Source organism: Vigna umbellata, chromosome 9 (assembly GCF_029865625.1).
Source record: "Vigna umbellata cultivar VRB3 chromosome 9, Vumbellata_1.0, whole genome shotgun sequence".
NCBI classification, from domain to species: Eukaryota; Viridiplantae; Streptophyta; class Magnoliopsida; order Fabales; family Fabaceae; genus Vigna; species Vigna umbellata.
Genome location: NC_142173.1, coordinates 27,945,749 through 27,966,604, shown reverse-complemented (window position 1 = coordinate 27,966,604; position 20,856 = coordinate 27,945,749). Strand labels below are relative to the sequence as shown.

General features: G+C 36.0%; 3 protein-coding genes across 4 annotated transcripts; 1 reads left to right on the top strand and 2 right to left on the bottom strand.

Annotated features, from left to right (window-relative positions):
- Positions 1-577: 577 nt before the first annotated feature.
- Positions 578-2,279, top strand: LOC148193132 (uncharacterized). The gene has a single exon (XM_088099161.1). It carries the CDS (start codon positions 718-720, stop codon positions 2,071-2,073), a length of 1,356 nt encoding a protein of 451 aa, XP_087955287.1. The 5' UTR covers positions 578-717; the 3' UTR covers positions 2,074-2,279.
- A 4,177-nt stretch (positions 2,280-6,456) lies between these two features.
- Positions 6,457-17,493, bottom strand: LOC148193131 (villin-2-like). 2 transcript variants are annotated; one of them, XM_088098470.1, is made up of 20 exons: positions 17,401-17,493; positions 17,151-17,328; positions 16,923-17,055; positions 15,486-15,645; positions 15,251-15,401; positions 15,063-15,163; positions 14,822-14,980; positions 11,730-11,798; positions 11,588-11,656; positions 11,358-11,495; positions 11,127-11,255; positions 10,004-10,151; positions 9,889-9,899; positions 9,629-9,769; positions 9,417-9,542; positions 9,050-9,112; positions 8,610-8,714; positions 8,029-8,290; positions 7,232-7,443; positions 6,457-7,026 (listed from the first exon to the last, which is right to left on the bottom strand). In XM_088098470.1, exons 6-20 carry the CDS (start codon positions 15,141-15,143, stop codon positions 6,913-6,915), a joined length of 1,827 nt encoding a protein of 608 aa, XP_087954596.1. In that variant the 5' UTR covers positions 15,144-15,163; positions 15,251-15,401; positions 15,486-15,645; positions 16,923-17,055; positions 17,151-17,328; positions 17,401-17,493; the 3' UTR covers positions 6,457-6,912. The 2 variants fall into 2 exon arrangements, with proteins under 2 accessions (XP_087954596.1, XP_087954595.1); XM_088098469.1 differs by having other exon boundaries at positions 7,232-7,455; positions 17,401-17,491.
- On the bottom strand, positions 15,175-18,897 carry LOC148193130 (villin-3-like). The gene is made up of 10 exons (XM_088099362.1): positions 18,824-18,897; positions 18,344-18,443; positions 17,960-18,028; positions 17,577-17,639; positions 17,401-17,499; positions 17,151-17,328; positions 16,923-17,055; positions 15,486-15,645; positions 15,251-15,401; positions 15,175-15,203 (listed from the first exon to the last, which is right to left on the bottom strand). The coding sequence occupies exons 1-10, from the start codon at positions 18,895-18,897 to the stop codon at positions 15,175-15,177; spliced, it is 1,056 nt and encodes a 351-aa protein (XP_087955488.1).
- Between the last annotated feature and the right edge of the window lie 1,959 nt (positions 18,898-20,856).

Below are 20,856 nucleotides of genomic sequence, written 5' to 3'. Positions count from 1 at the left end.
TAAAAATTAGTGTGATCAATTTAAGATTTATTAAGTATAAATTGAACAAAAGAATATACTAATTTATTGTTTTAAAATGTTTGTCTAAAATTTTTATATTAGTGTTAAATATAAGAGCCATTTATAGTATTTAAATAGATATAAATTTTATTTTATAAATTAATTTTATAATGTTATATTAAATTTAAAACTTATTACTTAAAATAGTATCACTGTTATAAGTTAAAATCATTTCTAATAAAAAAATAGTTGATTGTGGATACATATTCTTTAAGCAAATTATATTTATATTATCATTACAAATAAATAAATTTAGTATTCTGTAAACCAAATCACAGTATAAAAGAAAGTGTGAAACATGTTTTAAAAAAGAAAAAATAGTACTTCACACCATTTGACAACTTCAACTTACGTACAATTGTTTTAACAAAAAATAACTTTAATATTTTTGGAGAAAAAAGAGAGTAAATAGATAGAGCGAAAGAGTAGTAAAAGAAAATCACGTGTAAAAAAGAAAAAGAGAATGTGATGGCGAATGAATTAATGGAGGAATTTACCGGTGTTGGTAATGGAATAATCGGCGAACACTGAGTGAGTTTTGGGTGCATGCGTGGGAAGTTAAATGAGAAAAGATAGTATGTGGTTAACAAAAGTAGTAAAGAAAAAAGTAGTACTGAAGTAAAAAGCCTCAGAATCATTGGTTGAAAGCGAAATGGGATGAAAACCAAAACCCTACACAAACACCGACACCAACATCATCGGCCACACTCAGAGAGACAGACAGTCATGGGTTTCCTCCTCGTTTTCTTCCCAGAACACACCATTGCTGCAAAAACCAAAACCAAAACCAAAACCAACCTTTTCTGTTCTTCTTCTTCTTCTTCTCTCAGGAGAAGAAGCACCATCAACACCCTTCTCTCCAAAGCCCAATCTACACTCTCCATATGCCTCTTTCTCCTCTTCACCACCCTCCTACTCTTCACCTTCTCCACATTCCAACCCTCCACCCCCCACAAACCTTACACTCCCCACAACTCCTCAAACGACGCCGTTTCCCCAGCACTTCAACGCTTGGGCACCCTCTACCGCCGAGGCACCCGTGCCATGAACCACCTCCTCCTCTGCCACGTCTCCCATGACACCCCCCTCCCCCATCTCCGCCTCTTCCTACGACTCCTCCACCGCTCCGGCCTCACCTCCAAATCCGACGTCGTTTTCATCCTCCCCTCTTCCTCACCCTCCTTCGCTTCCCTTCTTCACGACGAGAACAACTCCTTCCTTTCCCTTGTCACTCTCCATGCCCGCCTCAACTCCACCCGCCCCTCCGACTCCACCTTCGACGTCTCTCCCTTCCTGAATTCCCCCGGAAGAGGAGAGCCCCTCTGGGGGATTAAAAGTCGAAGCTTTTCTAATAGCTCCGAGAGTAAGTTCACTCGGGCGAGTTACGGCTCGGTGCTGAGTTTCAACGCCGACGAACTCGACCCGGAGAATTCTCTCGCTGGCTTCCTAGACCGAGTTCCCCTCAGCTTACGACGCTGGGCGTGTTACCCCATGCTGCTCGGGCGAGTCAGGAGGAATTTCAAGCATGTCATGCTCGTGGACGTTAACAGCGTGTTGATTTTCAACGACCCACTCGGGCGATTCAGGAATCGGAGTCCCGACTCGGTTTTCGTTTTCCCTAAACGCGGTAGGAACTCGCAGAGAACTCAGTCTCGTCGCCCTGTCAACTCGGCGGTGTTGATGGGCGGTGCCCGCGGGATCCGGCGCGTTTCCCAGGCGACTCTGGTGGAAATTGTGCGAGCCGCGGTGCGCAAAAACTCGGTTTCAGACTCGGCCATTCTGAGTCAACTCGCTAGCAACGAGTTCGTGTTAAAGAACGTGGATTTGATCGTGGCGAGCGAGCCGTTACCGGAACCGAGTTCGTTCACATTTGGCACGACGTCGTTTTCAGATCATTTGATAATTCATCGGGGTGTGGGTAACTCTGATCTAAATTACATTGTCAATAACCAAATATGTTCTTCTGTGATTGATTCTTTTGTTTATAGTGATTGTCAACAATCGAAAAACTAGAAAAATAAAGACAAAATAGAAAAAAAAAATTAGAAATTCTTACATTTATTGTACTTGTTTTCAGAAAAGTACAGTAGTTTTACAAAATAATTTGCCCACCATCTCTCCTATGTTATAACAGTTTTATTGTTCGAAATATAACTGTATATTTATTTGTGTGTAGCAGTGTAGAATTTGACCTTACAATAATTAACCTTGTAACTTTACTTACGTCAATGTCACATCTTGTTTTTTAATTTTTTATCAGTTTACTAATTAATTAAAACATAAAGATAAAAAAATAGTTGTGTATATAACATTGAGAATGGAATCGAAATTGTAAATTACTAAAACTGGAAATTACTAAGTTTATTTTCATGAATTTGACGCTATGATAAAAGTTTGTAATTTTTGTGTGAATTAAATTAAAATTGAAGAATAGACGCATTAATAACTTTTTTTGTTTCATAAATCTTTAACTACTTTCTGGAACATAATTATTAATGGTGTTATTGATAACTTAGCACCAGAAAAAGGTTCCTAAAAGCAGTTATTTATTTATGAAAAATGTGAATGGGGGCGTGTGAGGCGTGCTCCTTTTGGGGGTTAAAGTCCAAAAGAAAGAGAAAAAATGGAGTGAATGTGAGCGAGTGAAGGAGTAGTAGCTGTAAAGCGCGTTCATTAATAATTAATATCTATTGTTTCGTTCTGAAATTTTGGAATTCCAGCTTTATGAAGCACAGAAGCCGCCCAAACGCGCTTTTAGGCGCATTCTCCTCCCAAACTGCTTCGTCTAGATTTTCTGACCAAACAAGGCCCATTGCTTCCAGCGGTGTAAAAACGATACTTTAGAGAAAAATCATATTTGATACATATAAGTATTTTATATTTATTTAATATTATTTTACTCTGTTAAATAAATGTAAATATGTATCGTAATATAATTATTTATATTTTAGGTTTAGTTTATTGAGAAAACGTGAGCGATTAAGGAGGGGTGTTGTTGTTTTGTTCTGTTTCTATATTGTTCACTCTTTTATACACGAACGTAACATGTGTCGTTTGTTTTTCTTATAACAAAATGATTTAGATTCAATGAAAGAAAAAAAGAGGTTGAAGTTTAACCTTTTTTTTTTTTTTCGACAACGACTTTAAGATTTGCATGTGAGTTTCCATTGTTTCATTCGGAAGAAACCATGCAACTCTATTCTCGTCTTAACTTCAAGTGATGTGGAATCATCATCATGCATCCTCTTATGCAACTGTTTTTTTCTGGCTTACGTCCTTTTTCAACTACCAAGGACCACACCAGAGCCATCACCATTAAACGTTATCTTAAGAAATAAAATAAGTTTTTATATTTTTGGATTATAATTTATTTTAGGGAAATATTTATTTGATAATCGAATACTTCCCTGGTAATCGAATATCGAATATCAGGAATAGGTAATCGATTACAACGCCCCTCATCTGTGTCCATGCCCAGGGACACCAACACTCATGACCCAAGGCACCCTTAGGGGGTCTTCCACACACAAAAGGGATGTCCAAACTTGGGATATCTTGATGCGGACACACTCAACCATGACACACACCCTGCATCCAGTGACCAAAAGTGTAGAACAGGGCAGGGAGGACCCCTGAACATGAATGGGGAGCCCAATGACCACAGTTGGGGAGCCCAATGACCACAGTTGGGGAGCAGGGCTTCACTTTCAGTACAAAGGAATAATAATAATAATAATAATAATAATAATAATAATAATAATAATAATAATAATAATAAGGTTTAATGTTTCGGTAGGTTTCTATTTTCATCCAGAATCTCAAATAGGTCCCCTTCTTTTTCAGCATCTCAATTGAGTCCTTATTTTTGTAAAATTGAATCAAATAGAGGTTTACCATCAAATTGAATCAAATAGAGGTTTGTCGTCAAATTGAAAAGGCGTCGTTAAGGAGAGTGTTACGTGGCATGCTGACAATATATATGTGTAAGGGAAGTTGACATGCTGACGTGGCATGCTGACACCTTGGTGGTCGGTCACTCGGTCTGGTGGTCGGCCATTCAGTCTGGTGATCGGCCTGATGGTCGGTCTTTATTCGGCCACTCAGTTTGGTAGTTGATCGGCTTAGTGGTTGGCCACTCGATTTGGTTGTCGGTCGGCCTGGTGGTGGTCGACCACGAGGCCGAGTGGTCGACCACCAGACCGAGTGGTCGACCATCAGACTGACCAGCAAGGTGTCAGCATGCCACGTCAGCATACCAACTTCTCTTGCACATGTATACTGTCAGCATACCACGTAACATCCTCTTAATGACGTTTTTTTAATTTGACGGCAAACCTCTATTTGATTTAATTTTACAAAAATAAAAACTCAATTGAGACGTCTAAAAAGAAGGAAATCTATTTGAAATTATAAATGAAAATAAGGCCCACCGAAATATTAAACCTAATAATAATAAAGTCAATAGAAAAGGCAGGGAAAGTTCTTTAGGGGAAACATTGAATATGTTTTTGGGAATTAATTTGAGAGAACTAAAAAGCATCTTTACTCCATATGACACTATTGTTGAACAGTGGAAACACTTAACGTAAGCTTTTGTTAAGAATTTTTTCTCTATTATCCTACCACACTTTCTCTTGCTTCAAAAAGATTATTGTTCAACTTCTACAATTTTAGGTTGAGAACTTTGCTAGGATCGTTTATTATTATAAAGTGGGTATATATAATAGTCTCACTACTTTTAACATAAGCTATGGAGCTGCATGTAGAAACTGGGGTATACCAAATGTAAACCGAACAAACATGAAACGAAAAATATACGATTAAGTTACGTCATTTATTTACCTTATTAAGAAAATGTTACTTTCTAATATTATTCTTTTAACGATGTTGACACTTTTGTGCCTTATACTGTACAACAAGTACTATTTAACAATATTGACTCTTTCTAAAACATATAAATATAAATAGTCGATCTTATTACAAGAGATCATCATAAAATTTTATTTAATATTAATTACAAATACAGTAACAAAAGTTATATAGTATGTCCGTCCAGATTTACTACTCCATTATTTCTTACCAACTTCATTCGGTCACTTAGGCCTGTTCTCTTGAGTAGATTTGAGGGAATGGATTTGAGGAGATTTGAAGGATTTGAAAATAATTTTTTTTATCGTTTTTTTGAGCGAATTTGGAGGTAAATAATAATGAATTTGAAAATAAAATTTGTGAGAATTAGTATAGAATTGTATTGACATGACATATTAAAAAAAATTATTTTTAAATTCACTCTCATTTACCTCCAAATTTGCTCAAAAAAACGATAAAAAAAATTATCTTCAAATCCCCTCAAATTCCCTCAAATCCACTCAAGAGAACAGGACCTTAGTCTTAGTCTAGATCGACCTTTCTGAACTAATTATTTTAGGTTAATCTTTCTTGACTACTACTCTAGATTGATTGTCTTTGACAGTTTATCTTTTGGCCAATTTTTTACATACATTATCTGTTATTCACCATATGATTGTATAACGTGACCGATTAATTACAAAATAATCAAATTAATGATAATCACAAATACTTATTAAAATATAATTAAATCATAATTAGGCCAACAAAAAATAAAAATCCATAACAATTCCCAAAAAACTCTTAAAGTCAACCCTCTAAATAGAATACATTATAAATCACAAAGTATTATTATTAAATTTTTTTATACAGTCAGAAAGCAAAATAATATTGAAAAAACACAATCACACACTGCTGTCTTCTAGTCGCCCAAACCCGCCAAAAGGAATAATGTAATTTGTTTGATTTCTATGAATAATTAAGCCAAACCATAATATAAGATATATGACTTTCTTCTAAAATTTAGTTAATCAATTTTGAAAATTTTAAACCAGTTTGGTCACCATTTATTTGGTATTCGCAGATAAATAAAGATTGTCAGGATCGAGTGTGAGATGTTGTCTGACATTGACGATTCTCCTATGAATAAGTGTAGTTATATAATATTCAACACCTTAGTATATAATGATAATCCAATTAATATTAAAACCAAATGCTAATCCTAGACACTTGTCGAATGTTTAATTTATTTAGTAATGAACTGTTTTAATTTAAGTAATTTTTAATATACCTCCTTTAAAGGAGCTCTAGTAACATTTAAAAGAATGCCATTTTAAATAAACTTCAAAATCAATTACGCATATTTAAATAAGTTTTTTAAAGTAATATATTTCAAACTTATACCATACAATTTTATTTAAATTAAACAACCCTAGTAAATAAATTCCATTTTAACAAAACGAATATACAATGTTGTCCAAAATTCAAAAGCTCCAGCAATTAAATGATAATAATAAAGATAACAGCATTTAGATAGTACAAATTAACTAAAAATAACAAACTTTTTTATGTTTCATTATGTTGTGTTATAAATGTAAAAGCTAAAGAAAAAAAAACAATACATATACACCCGCCTTTCTAACCAATAACAAATTATAAAGCAAATAGCACAAGATATATAAAATACAAACTTGACAAAATAAAAGAATTGGACTTCACCACTGTCTAGTGTCTTCATTGCTACAATATGCAAACATTGCAAGAGGCAGCAGCGGCAATCTAAAAGGAGAAAACTCAAAATCACTCTCCATGCAGCGTCACATTCAAACTTGGACACTAACCACAGCTACGTCCATCATATAGGCCGAAAGCAAAACGCTATCATATGAACCCAAACTATGGTATATACCCAATAAAACCCTATCCAACAGATAAGAGCATTTTTAGATGACTGAGGAAAGCTATAGTAACAAAAGAAGCAGATTGCACTCTTTGATTGCAACTCTAGAACAATTCGAATTTCTTTTTCAGCATGTCTTGCTTCCATCTTGGCAACTTATAAAATGCGTCTTTTTCCATTCCAAATATAGTGTTGAAGTCCTCCTCCGATAGATAGGCCTGACCAGTAAAAATTAACAAAGAAAAATGTTATCTCAATCTACGAATAAAATTAACAGAATAATATATCTTCGCCAAAGTGGAATGCAATTAAAGATTCCCTTTCGGGAGTTTTGATATTTTATACCAATACAAATTTCAGGTAGAGAGCTTATACTTCAAAAAATTTTAATCTAATATAAAAAACCAATACAAAGCGACTAACCTCCCTCCGTTTAAGATCAATTCCAGCCACATCAATACCAGATCTAGTCTTTAATTGTTCATAAGTAAACGTCCTTTGACTACCATTCGACTCCTCCTCGGTTTCTTGTTTTGGTTCCATATCCTCATTGCTAGCAGTTTCAGGGGCAAGTTCCTCTGTTGTTTCCTTGGCCTCTGCAACTTCTTCAACTTCAGAGGATTCACTTTTAGCTTCTGCAGCAAGAACTTGAACAAATATTGTGCAAACGATAGTCAATTTGTTTTTTCATCCAAAGCAGGCATTTAATTGTCTGGTTCCAAATACGGGAAAGAAAAAACTTAAAAAATTATTAAATTGGCATGTGCTGTTTCTACTCATAAGTCTGAAAAAAGTTTAAGGTATTTCAAGAATGTAGTACAATGGGTATGTATGACGAACTTTCCAATACACACTTTTAGTAGAAGAAAATTAGATCATGCATAACTCAATTTTAAGTTACAGAGAAATTCAGTTCATTTTTACTTATTATTTCCCCCCCTAAAAGTGCTTGTAGAAAAGTTCATCCAAACATGTCTGTACAACAACGTTTCCACTACTTGTAGTTTACTTGCACGTGATAAAGACAATTGCAGAATATACTAGTATGATTAAATAATTAAACAAGAACATTATTAGAATTGAACAAAAGGATTTGCATTAATTATTCAAAAGAAAAAAAACACAAAAAATCATAGTAGGGTGTTGTGAAATGTTCAACTTGGCAAACCCATTGAATTCAACATCACAATTAGATAAAAAAAAAAAGCTACTTTTCTTACCAGTGGGGCTATTTTCATTGAGAGGACTACTACTAGCCACAGGAGAACCATCGGGTGATACTTTCTTCTTTTCAGCAGTCAGAACTTGTGAAAGAGCAGCCACTGCTGCTGCTCTTTGTGATCCTTGACCTTTTCCAGATGCCTTAGGAGGAGTTACAGGTTTTGTCCCAGATGATGAATTAAATGCAGAGTTCAAAGCAGCTAAAGCTTCTGCCCTTTGTCTTGGTCCTCCTTGGCTTAACCCATTTAATCTATCTTGTGTCTGAAAGAACACACAAGATTAATTAGTTAGCTGATGATAACTGCCCAGAAACCAATTACAATACAACAGAAACCGCAAAGAGCACAGGTGATCCCCACTCGGGGTGATTTTTATTGAAGTAAACCCACTAATTAATTTATTCTCACTTATCCATTCAGAGCAAAAGGATTTCTAAAACTTCATCTGTTTAACTTCCATTAACAAAATAAAGAGAACGCTATTTAATATTCTCTACTTGTTATACTGAATTATCATATAATCTACTTTTGGTTTAAAGATCATTGACTATAAACTCGATCAGCTATAGAAGTAACCATACCATACTGGATGATTTCTCAGATGATGAACTAAATGCATTGTTCAAAGCAGCCAATGCTTCAGCTCTTTGTCTTGGTCCCCCCAGACTTGACCCATTTGACTTATCCTATCACCAGAATCAGCAAAGTCTCATTAGACAGTAGAGGAACATACATCATATTAATTAATGCCAACATCAAAATCAGGCATGATATTTATTGCACTGGAAAAATTGCATCTGCACAACCCTATACAACCCCTTGGAAACAGAAATATTTATTTATACAAAAGAAGCCCGGGCCGGGTTACATATCAGTAGTTGGATCTTTGCAAGTAAAAACATTGCTTATTACTCAAGTTCGTTTTAAGTTGGTTTCGGTAAATATGACACAATAGTCTCTAAATTGGATTAATTTGCATGGTTCAAATTATACCACACAAAAATGAGAAGTTGAGCCATACCTCGACAGCATGGCCAATCCCAAAGAGTAACGCCACCTTTTTCTGAAATGAGTTCCCCTGAACCTGCACGGTAAATTTATTTGGTTAGTCTCTCAACCATCACACACATAGACAACAGTAACTAAACTTCTTCATACATGGGAGCTGCACTATGTTATATTCAGAACTTTGAGAACCCTATCAACAATAATAATAATTTCACGGAATATCACTAACTTCCTAGTCAACCAATAAAACTGTCCTCTTCTCAACCAACAAAGACATACAAAATGAAGCTAAATTAAACCAGCGAAAATGATTAATTTTTCAAAGAAAATACATGACACCTCAAACTGGAAAAGTGTTAATTTTATGTATAAGTACATACCACAGCTTTTGCATGATCCCAAGAAAAGTATGTTGTGAAAAAGCAAGGTTCATTCCCCTCTGTTACTTTATATACTGGTACGTGTGGAGATAGTCCCTCCAGAGATGCAGCCATATCTAAGTATTTCTGAAGGAAATGTTCGAGTATGCATCAACAATTTCAAGCAGAAGAAAATATACAAAATAAAAGCCATATGCTTTTCGGCATGTTACCTGGCCAATTTCAAAAGCATTTTGCTTTTCTTTTGGGTCCACAGAATGACCGACCCAAATAAACACTTCTGCGTGTGTGTCAAGTACAAGGATATCCTCTGTTAGCAGGTCATCTTGAGAGAAGTTGTAAACCTCCTCTACCTGCAGGGTAAAATATAATAAAACTAATTAGAATACTTTCAGACTCTCCTGTGTCTTACTGTATACAAATTTCATATAAATATGGAAAAAATTAATGAAGTTGCAGGAACAAAGCTCACCTTGAACTTTCCTGTGGACCCACATTGGAAAAAGAGAAATAGTCAGTGTATCAGTCAATAATATGCAACTGCATAATAATATTATGTAATAAGTAACATGACAAAAAAACGTTACCTTTATAAAATGATATGGTGAACAAATGTGGATCTCTGACAACTTCGTTAACAACTTTCTTGCTTGTGTAAGCTTGTTTTCCTCCTAGTGCAGACCAGAAAGCTGAGCTTTCTGTTCCTTCTTTAGCATGCTTTAGAGTAACTCCAGGCTGAATACAGACAGTTTTGTCGTAAGAAAATAATGTATATAGCAAACCTACTATTTACTCTATCGTCGTGTTAAGCAAACAACTTTGTATGGATGGAGGCAAGAAATAATAGAAAAGCGTGTCGGCTTAGCCTGCCTATATTCAAATTCAAAATAGGTACCAAAGGAGCCAACAGGCCATTCTGACTTCCGGACTAAACTTTTTTTCTCCCGCATACATTTATATGATTTTCTTAGTCTTTCTAATATTTTTACTTTTTTTTTCATTTTAATTTCTACAAATATGCCACTTTTAACTTTCGTCCCTTACAAATATATCATTTATTGTCTTTAATCCTTAAATATGTTATTTTTTTGGTATGGTCCTTGATGACATCATACACTGATGTGGCACTTTTGGTGATATCATCGTTACTGACGCGGCAAATTTGCTTATATGGGATGTTATGACATCATCAATGTTAATATTTGCTGACGCTGAAGTAAAATAAAAGAAAAAACAAAAACAAAAAGACCACAATTTATAAAGGACGGGAAAGATATAATTAGGGCTAGACTTACACCCAACGTCATTTTTATCCTTTAAAAGATTTTATTGTACAGCTACTTTAAAAAAGAAAAAGAAAACAAGCACGTATCCAGCCTCAATTCTATGCCACGCAGCCATAATTTTGATATATCAATCAAAATAGTGATCTGAACTTCAAAATGAAGCTCTCTCAACTCATGATTCATCCCTAGGGGCATATTGTGTGTGTCCACACCACTCTATATAAAGGAATGAGCATGGGGACTGAGTCTTCCGGTTCCAACATGTTCAACTAAAGGTAATGAGGAAAGACGGATCTTTAGCAATTACCATAGAGTCAAACGAGTTTAAATTGTACAAAATTGAGAATTGTTTAAGCTGTAAAATTTTGTGGAAGTGCTTCAATAATTTAAATTAAGACCAAAAACCTAGATCCCAAGAACTTACCCTTAAAAATTCAGCAACCTTTGCTGCTAGCTGTTGCTGCTCAAAAGAACACTGATTCCCATGCCAGATAAAAACTGTAGAGCCAGACTGCAGGACAAAACTCTCAGCAGAATTCAACGATGCTGGCACCTGTATAAGAATGATATAATTATGAAGGACTAGGAAAAAATACATGTCCTAAAAATATACATGATGGAGAGGAAAAAAATAAATATTCTCATGGGTACATACCGCATCAACTTGTAAAGATTTATTGTTATGAACAGAAGTTCCACAGATTCGAATAAGTGCAATACACTCTGCTGTGTATGTCTCATCTGATGCACCGTTGTCTGCTAATAATTTCTTGTACCCGGAGCTCAATCCTCCCTAAAATACGTGTATGTCATAAAATAATTAGGTTTTTTTTCTAAGATATACTATATACTACTTAAAGCAACATATAGTTCTGGTCATGATACCTTAAGTACCACCATTGGTTGGAAAATAGCAACAAATTGTGGTGGCTCTTTGCCTTCAAATATGCGACCCTGAAAGAAACTAATGTGAATTATACACGTTTTCCAAGCAATATCCTCAAATTGGCACTAGTATTTACGATACCTGTACAGGTCTACCCTTTAATGAGGTACACATTGTATTGGCCAACCGAGTAGCAGTTGTTTGGTCCTCCTGAATAGTAAATTTAACCAAAGGTCAAAGCATTCAAATTGAATTAAGTAGGGATAAATAATTATGAAACAAATATTAGGAACTGAAAAGCAATAAATATTTTAATTGTAGATAATGATTTATGACAAGTTATATCTTGAAGACGAAATAAGTCTGAAGTAGTTGACTAATAAGTGATTACTCATTAACCACTTTTGGAACAATGTTAATCAGTAAAGTGCTCAGTTACCCAGTGTTCCAGCACTATTCCTTTACTAAACAAGGAGAGTTAAATATTAGCTACCATACTTTTAATGGGTAGCAAAAACAACATTTCTGTTAGGACATGGAGGGTTTATGAAAGAAGATAGTAGAGAAATAAAGACGAGTACTTAACTGTTGAGCAGTTAAGGGGGCAGGAAAAGGTCTATAAAAAGGACCTCTTTCGTAGTTACGGGGGGACAGTTTTTACCTTTGAGTTTGTAGACCGGTTCAAACATGGTGAAGGAGGTTAAGCTCCTAGTTTTCCCACTTGTATTCTTGATTCTTTGATGTGAATACAGTTCAATTCATTACCATTTCTTGTTGAGTTTTACTGGAGTGTGCGAGTGAGGTAGAAAGTTAGGATTCTTACCCAGATTCCTAACAAAGTGGTCCGACCGGCCGGATCCCAAATCGGGGGAGAACAAGATGGAAGGGAAGTTACATGCTCTGGAGAACCGAATTGAAGGAAGAATGAACGTAGTTGAAGGACGAATGGAACATCTGGAGATGGCAGTAGACGGATTGAAGGCGGAGTCAGCGGCAAACCGACAAGACTCAATCGCGATGCGTAAAGACATTCAAGAACTGTTACGGTTGATGGGTGTGCGAACCAAACAAAACGGGGAGAGCTCTGACGTGAGCCATGGTTTAGTCAATGATAATGGGGTGGCCGGCGCGACGACGCAGAAGGAGAAAGAGATGGGGAGCGTTCAGAGAACCAACCCAATTGGAGGCGAAGGGTGGAGTTACCCACTTTTGAAGGACCCGATCCTTTGAACTGGATTAACAGGGCCGAAAAATTCTTTGAGATACAGAAGGTGGCGGAGGCGGAGAAGATCGAACTGGCCCATATTAGCAGGGAGGGAAGCGTCGGTTATTGGTTTAAGTTTTGGAAGGAAAAGGCGAGCGACCGATCGTGGGTGGGGCTCAAGGAAGCGTTATTGATCAGGTTCGAGAGTCACTACCGTGGCAGCATTTTTGAGAGATGGCGGCGATCAAGCAAACAGCCACCGTGGAAGAATACGTGAAAGAATTTGCAGCACTGGCCGGACAGACGAAGGCGTTTTCGAACGACCAATTGTTGGGATACTTTCTGGCGGGCCTACGTGAGAAATTGCGATGCCAGGTTAGACCGCACGACCCACGAAATTTGATGACGGCGATGAAACTGGCACGAGACGCCGAATAGGCTCTACGCGGGCTAGGTTTGATGGGTTGGACGACATCCAAGAACTCCCCATCATGGGGACGAACGACAGGAGGAGGAGCGGTAGAGGTAAGAACCGATCCGCCGAGGAGCAATCCGATAAGAACGACCCCGACCGAGAGCGTCGGGTCAGTAAGACATGACAGCGCGACGGGAGGCGGCCCGATGAGAGGCGGAATGCACGGAGGAAGTGATAACCGAGGACGGAGTTCAAGAAACCTACCCTACCCTACCCTGAGTTTCTGAAACGCAGAGAAGAAGGACGGTGTTTCTGATGTGAGGGGCCATTTAGCCCAGGGCACCAGTGCCCTGAGAAAAGTTTACGGGTGGTGTTACTGGCGGAAGATGAAGAAGGGGATGTTGAAGGGGAAGAGGTAGAGTTGGAGCCACCCCGCTTGGAGCTATCGGCTTTTTCGGCCAGCGGATTTGCAGATGGAGGGGCCATCTTGCTGGCCAACCAAGGTATTGGATAGAAGGATCCAACAACAAGGGAAGGACAGGCGGGATCAGGTTCTAGTTGAATGGCAAGCAGGAGAGGCGGATAGTGCAACTTGGGAAGACAAGATAACAATGCAAGAGCATTTTCCAGAGTTCAACCTTGGGAACAAGGTTGATCCTCAAGGGGGGAGTAATGTTAGGACATGGAGGGTTTATGAAAGGACAAAGATAGTAGAGAAATAAAGATGAGTACTTAACTGTTGAGAAGTTAAGGGGGCGGGAAAAGGTCTATAAAAAGGACCTCTTTTGTAGTTAGGGGGGACAGTTTTTACCTTTGAGTTTGTAGACCGGTTCAGACCTGGTGAAGGAGGTTAAGCTCCTGGTTTTCCTAGTTGTATTCTTGATTCTTTGATGTGAATACAGTTCAGTTCATTACCATTTCTTGTTGTGAGTTTTACTGGAATGTGCGAGTGAGGTAGAAAGTTAGGATTCTTACCCAGATTCCTAACAAATTTCCATAAAAGATCCTACTACTAATTATAGCAACTTTCATAAGTTTCTACTTTTTTGCTTTGATTTAATTCCTGGGAGAAAAGTAGTTTAACCCAATAAACATTCACCAGTCCCCCTATTTTCATTGCAATTTTATTTCCAAGAGTCAAGATACCACACACACACACACACACACACACACACACACACACACATATATATATATGTATGTATCTATGCATGTATGTATGTAAAGGTGTGTGTGAGCCTGGCATGCACTACTGCACACGCATGTATGTATATGTAAAGATATATAGATGGATATAATTTATCCAGGTATAGATTGTTTGATATGAAATGACATTACAGATATAGATCATGATAACTAACAGTATAGTTTGATCACATGTATCCAAAGATATCTTGCTAAGACACCAATAAATAAAGCTAAGGCTTTGATATTCACAACGTCAATCACAGCCAAAAATTTTCAACCAAGTTAAATTACAAAAACATATTTGCCTATACATACAAATTCTAGTTCAGTCCTAATAGTGTTTGGCACTGAAATAGTATCAAATTGAAAATTACAATCCTCACAATCATAATGAATCCAGACCTCAAACTGAAGGACATAAATTACCTCGATGCTGTCTTTACCAAACCAACAGCACAAGAAGAAGTCTTCTTTCCTCTCACCGGTATGGTATGTGTACAGTACAATATAACAATCTCCACTATAGAATTTACCAATCTCCTCCTTTGGCAATGCGGTCTTGGCATCTCCACTAATTCGCCATACCTAAAAATTGAAAAAATATTACATGTTCAGAGGTGTAATTAATAAAGCCAAGGAAAGTTTATAAAGGAAATTATAACCTCACCTCTATCTTCCCACCTCCTTCAAGCAAAGGTGGAATTTCCTCATTTACTGGGGTACTTTTGGCCATTCCTTTGACACCCATACCTTGTTGCTTAAGCAGTGCTAACAGTGCATCAAATAGCACACTTGTCAGTGTGGCTATCTACACAATGGCAATTAAAAATACATGAGGGAAGAAATGACATTCACCTGCAACTTTCCCTCTTCCTTCCTCTGCATTGGTATTAGCAGACCCAGATGGCCAAGAATCAAAGTTGGACTTAAATGAATGCGTCTCGTAACCTTGAATAATCCTGGTTATCCTTGTAGATTTTGGCCTATTTTGGCTTGCAACAAACTCCTGCAGATATTCATAAATTAATGATCCTCTTTTAACTAACAAAGGGATGGATTATGTAAGAAATAGATTCTAGAATGGCATTACCTCAGCAGCTTGGCAGCATGCTTTTCGTTCTTCTACTTGAGTTACCCGACCAACCCAGACAAATATCTCAGCACCACAGTCCAATAGATAGCATTTGTTGTTTTCCAACAATGACTTAGACAGTTCACCTTCCACGGGGGTAACCTCACCATTAGCAATACTGGAAGGAGAGTGCATATGGAGTTATTCCTCATTTTAGTTATCACAATGAACCATTGTCCACGATCATAATGCTAATCAATGCATGATAATGTCAACTTTTCTTCCAGATCAAAAAACTAAAACTAATGCACACATATAGAGCAAATGAAGCATAAACTTCATACGAATTTATATTGAAAAAATTACTATCTCATACTGCTCAATACTCAACCAAATATCTCAATCTACTCAATGTAGCAATCGGGCTCTCTGTAATACTAAATCCAATCATTACACCAGTTCCTAAAAGCCAACCTATCACTGGATAACTCTACAGTACTTCATTATGTAACACTTCATTCAACTTCCTTGTGCGTGAGAACCCTTCAAAATTTCCCTTTGAAACCCTAACAACCAGCTCTAATATTGATTAATGAGCACAGTAAAGGACTTACATACTCTAATACTACTTAAAATGCGATCTAGACCCCATAATACCCAAGTCACTTTCATTAAATATTTTAACTAATATGATGATAATATTGAGGTGAGCACTAACACTTAAATACTCTACTTAGTCTCTCATACTACTTAATGTGAGATTTATACCCCCAACAATATCCATGTCCCCATCATTACAAATTTTAATGAGTTGATGATAGTGTTATTTAACTGGGAAAAAATTGTTGTCCCGCATTAAAATTTGATAAGCAGCAGCAACGAAAAGGCATATTCATTCATTAGGTAGAATTAGAAGAATTAAAAACACCATCGATTTCAAACAAAATCTCATTTGACACAAAAATACACAGAAATTGGGCGTAAAACCCATGCATTGACCAAAAAATGGAATTGGGCTCAATGTCAATAAATATATCTACAAGAAGATCCTTTTGACATCATCTCTAAAACTTTTATCTGATTTTCTAATCCCCTTCTTAATAGGAGTGTCTTCCCCCATATCCATTCAGTGTTAGGTTTCTGTCAGTATTCTCCTAACATAGATGAAAACAAGAGCATATGGTATCTTAATACCATTTTTTACAAAAAATAAGGTAGTATAGAAATTAATTATAAATAACTTCTCTAATTGTCTTTGATCTTACTTGCACATCAGATGATTTACTGATTTAAAAAATAAAAAAAAAGTAACTGAAAATTCATTTGTTTTGATTGTATTATTTTGTCTTCGTTAAAAAATGACCAAATACAATCTCTAGTTGTATAACCTTCTCAAAACAGATGCATGTAGTGGAGGAAGGGCAATAGGGCTTGAGGAGCATAAAACCAACATACCTATAAAGCTGAGCAGGAATTGACTCTGGAATAACATCATCCTCACTGATTACCTTCTTCCCAATGGGAGCAAAACCACCAAAGAGGACCCAAAACTCACCTGAGTCAGACTCTGTGTCTAACTTACCATCATCTGAAAAGCGGAGTAGTTTTTATTAAGTTAAAAACTAAATGGAGTGCATCTGATGAACAGAAGTACTGAATAATGTAATAGGAAAATTTCCCTACCAACAATTGCAACATCACATTTCCCTTTATGATATTTTTCTTTAAGGAATTGTATAACTTCCAAAGATTTGGCTCTTTCCTGAATATTGGAATTTGCACCATTGAACTGGAATATCTTATTCTCAGTGTCGGCTATGAATACATCATCATGATTCAATGAAGACCTTGCAAAAGGGATCTATCAAAAAGAAAAAATGTTTAACTGCATGTTCTCCAGATTAATGAATTTAACAAAAATAGTACACTATACCTGTCTCAATCTAACAACTCTTTTCCCTTTGCATACATATAAACGTGTTTCAAACTCCTCTTCTTCAGGTTTTGTAAATCCCAGATGCCACACCACCCGCTAATGGTATTATACATGGTTTAAAGTATGACAAAAACTTGTCAGATTCATGTCCTTGGATTTCCCTGTGCTTGCACTGCACGCCCTCCAAGAGCAGCATCTAGTTCAACGGTTTTAATGGCTGCAGTTCCAGCCTCATCCTAGAATTAAAATCAGTGTCAATCAAGACTATTATTCTGTCAAAAAGATATTCATTGGTTTATGTATTTCCAAACAGATGTAAACCATGTTCAAAATAACTCAAACATCTAAATATATTAAAAGCAAGACAGTAAAAACACCTTGGAATAGTTAAATTTCAAAAAGAAAAAACTTGAAATAGTTTAATTTTAAAAAAACACATCTCTACAAGCTTCACCTTTTTACCAACCTCTTCATTTAAGGAGGGAGAACAAGTAATTTAAGATAAATTTCACATGATTCAGGATGGAGAGGGAGGAGGGTGAAAGTCCAAACTTACCTGACTTGTATCTTTTCCAATCCAGAAATGCAAATCATAAAAATAAGTGCCACTTTTGCCTTGAGTTGTCTGCATAGGCCCATAGAACAATTGCTCAAAATATAAATGAAAGAAAAAAGATAACAACCTATATTTCACACTTAATGAAGTTATGTGATTGTGCTGTTTTCCTTATACATCATGTATATTGTATCTAAACTAACCCTGTGGATTATCATCTACTTTAATCTTCAGAGAAATGAAGTGAGTAATTTACAGCATTGCACAAAGGGTTAAAAAAGATCAACTATCTCCAAAATTTCCAGCCTTGTCACCAAACTGCCACATCACATACACTTGCAAACATATCAATGTGTCCAAGGTAATATTGGATATAGTACACACCTGCAAGATGATATAAGAATCTCCCATGTAGAATTTCCCATGATCAGATTTGGGCAGAGGAACTGGCTGAAAATTCTCAATCCTCCATATTTCAGTTCCTCTACAGAATGTCAAGTTTCAAACTCTCAAAGCATATGGTATATTTCAATATGTAAAAAATAACATGAATGCAAGCCATAAAATTATTCATGTCTAAACCCAACAGTATTCAGAGTAAAAAGTTCACTACATGGATCCAGAGACTCTATAACCTTCTGATCTAATGTCTAATGTTATCCATGATTCTTATTGATAAAAGTTAATTTCAACAAATAGACCAAATGATAGTGAATCAGTCGTGTTGATAGCTTAATGGTTCAATTATTCTTTCTTATATTTTACTCCTCAACTTTACACAAGTAATAAAGAAATTCAATATATATATATATATATATATATATATATATATATATATATTCCATATTTTTTTATAAATCAAACCCTTTACTAAAAGGATACACTCTTTGACCAACTCCCTGAAATGCAGGATCCAAAACTTTCGCTGAGCTAGACATGGCTCAAGTTCCCTTCTAAAGTATCCTCTCTCTACAATGTGTGCAAATGTGAAGGAAATCCACTGCATGAAGAAACCGATGTTAACAAAAAAAAAAGAACAAGAAAACCATTCGTCACTATGCACATAAAGCAGTTGCATATTCCCTAAAAAGACACTATTGTGCATATGAGTGCATGATTAAAGCTTATGAGTATCAAATGACATGTAGAGAACATCAGGCATCAAAAGCCTTCACTTCCTTAAACATAAAATAGTTTTCTGTATCTTTCAACTATCAACCATAGCACGGGCTGAAAGATTTTCCAGTTTGTTCTGGGAGAATAAATCATAGAAAGATTTCTTCCCAAATTCCAAACATCCACTAAATGTGCCACCTTTCATATTCTCCAATACCCATAGGCTCTATGGAAGTTTCATGTCAGGCATTGACAAACATAAATTTAGGCTAGAGATTGGAACTTAAGGAGAAATTAGATGGATATCGGTTCAATATGTGGAAACACACACAAATCCATCCTGCTTCAAAAAGGAGAAAAAGGAACATATGTTGAGATCAACAACAGATCTACATTCAGGTTCAAACCAAACTTTGGGATTTTAAAACTAAGTAGTCCAACCAACTGAACTACAGACATATATTCAAATAAAAGTAAGCAGAGAGATGCTTGAATTAAAAATATATTAAAAATATATAGAACAGGACATAAATTTGAAGACATTGAGACCCAAAAGAACTCAAATCTGGTTTATTATTATGTCAGAAAACAAAAAAAAAATGTTATTAATGATAGAAGAAAAAAAGTATGCTTCACATAAGGTTGTGGTAAAGCATGTTTTTTAAAAAGTAGTAGAATTTAATTTCAGAAGTTGCCTAACTAAAACTGCTCTACAAGAAATATTTCAAATTTTCTAAAGAAACAACTTGTCCTTGTTATATGCATACATACATACTTTCAAACACATAAACACACACAGAAACATAAGCTAACCAAACTTAGATAGATTTATTTGGATTGGAGTCAACCTAGTTTCTTAGTTGACAAAAAACTGAATTCACTGTGCACGAGTGCTATAACAGAAGAAAGTTAAAAATTTTCAGGCTATCACAAGTGCAAAGTACCTTTCATAACAAGGTTTGGCCAATCATTCTATTCAGTAACATCATATGTCTTGTCAATATTCTCAAGCAATGTTTGAGATGGAAAAGGAAAAGTCATCTTTATCTTAAAAAAACTCATTCGTAACTGATTTAAGCATCCATGATTAGGCAGTTATAATCAACATATTTCATCAGCTTCAGCATTTCTCCACCATCACAAATCACAATTTGACAAATGATATCATCAATTACCAATAAAGGAACGGTATCGTTTTCTCTTATTTTTATCTTCTTTCTGCAACTTCTTCTCGTCAACCAATTAGCATTTGCAAATTAATATTTATACGCAAAATAACAGTGTCCCATAATTGCACTATTTTCACCACAGATTACTTCTTTGACCAATGAAGCAACAAGGTCCTCTTTACTAGAACAACCATCTATGACATTCCTGTCCCAGGCTTCCCAGTTCTCCAATTAGGCTGATACTGTAAACCAAGGGCAATAATACCACCTTTGAGCGCTATCGCTGCAAACTGCAAAGATTTCTACGAATAATTTCTCTTCTACAGCTTGCTCCACAATAAACCTCTCTCAAATAAAACCAAATCAACAGTAGCCAACTCGGGAAAGCATTTCATTTTTTTACCAAAACCAGAGAACCTATGTAAGATTACACTCACAGCTATGTAATTATAAACCCGTGGAATTTTGAGCACTGAGTTGATAGGTCTTAAAGGATCAAACACCAATTTAAAAAGAAAAAAAAAACGAACAAATTTTAAACTTAGAAACTCCAATTACGTTAGACTTGAATACTAAGATCCACCAGCACCGGTCATCCAATATTCACTTCAT

Excerpts from the sequence above, each read along its gene's own strand:
- LOC148193132 (XM_088099161.1), top strand. The coding sequence starts at position 718 with ATGAAAACCAAAACCCTACACAAACACCGACACCAACATCATCGGCCA.
- LOC148193131 (XM_088098469.1), bottom strand. The coding sequence starts at position 15,143 with ATGGGTGTCAAAGGAATGGCCAAAAGTACCCCAGTAAATGAGGAAATT. Across the intron at positions 14,981-15,062 it reads AAGGAGGTGGGAAGATAGAG|GTATGGCGAATTAGTGGAGA; the intron begins GTGAGGTTATAA and ends TTCAATTTTTAG. Across the intron at positions 7,456-8,028 it reads CAATGAAAATAGCCCCACTG|TTCTTGCTGCAGAAGCTAAA; the intron begins GTAAGAAAAGTA and ends TATTTGTTCAAG.
- LOC148193130 (XM_088099362.1), bottom strand. The coding sequence starts at position 18,897 with ATGTCTAGCTCAGCGAAAGTTTTGGATCCTGCATTTCAGGGAGTTGGT. Across the intron at positions 17,329-17,400 it reads GAGTTGTTAGATTGAGACAG|ATCCCTTTTGCAAGGTCTTC; the intron begins GTATAGTGTACT and ends TCTTTTTGATAG. Across the intron at positions 15,646-16,922 it reads ATTCCTGCTCAGCTTTATAG|TATTGCTAATGGTGAGGTTA; the intron begins GTATGTTGGTTT and ends CTCTCCTTCCAG.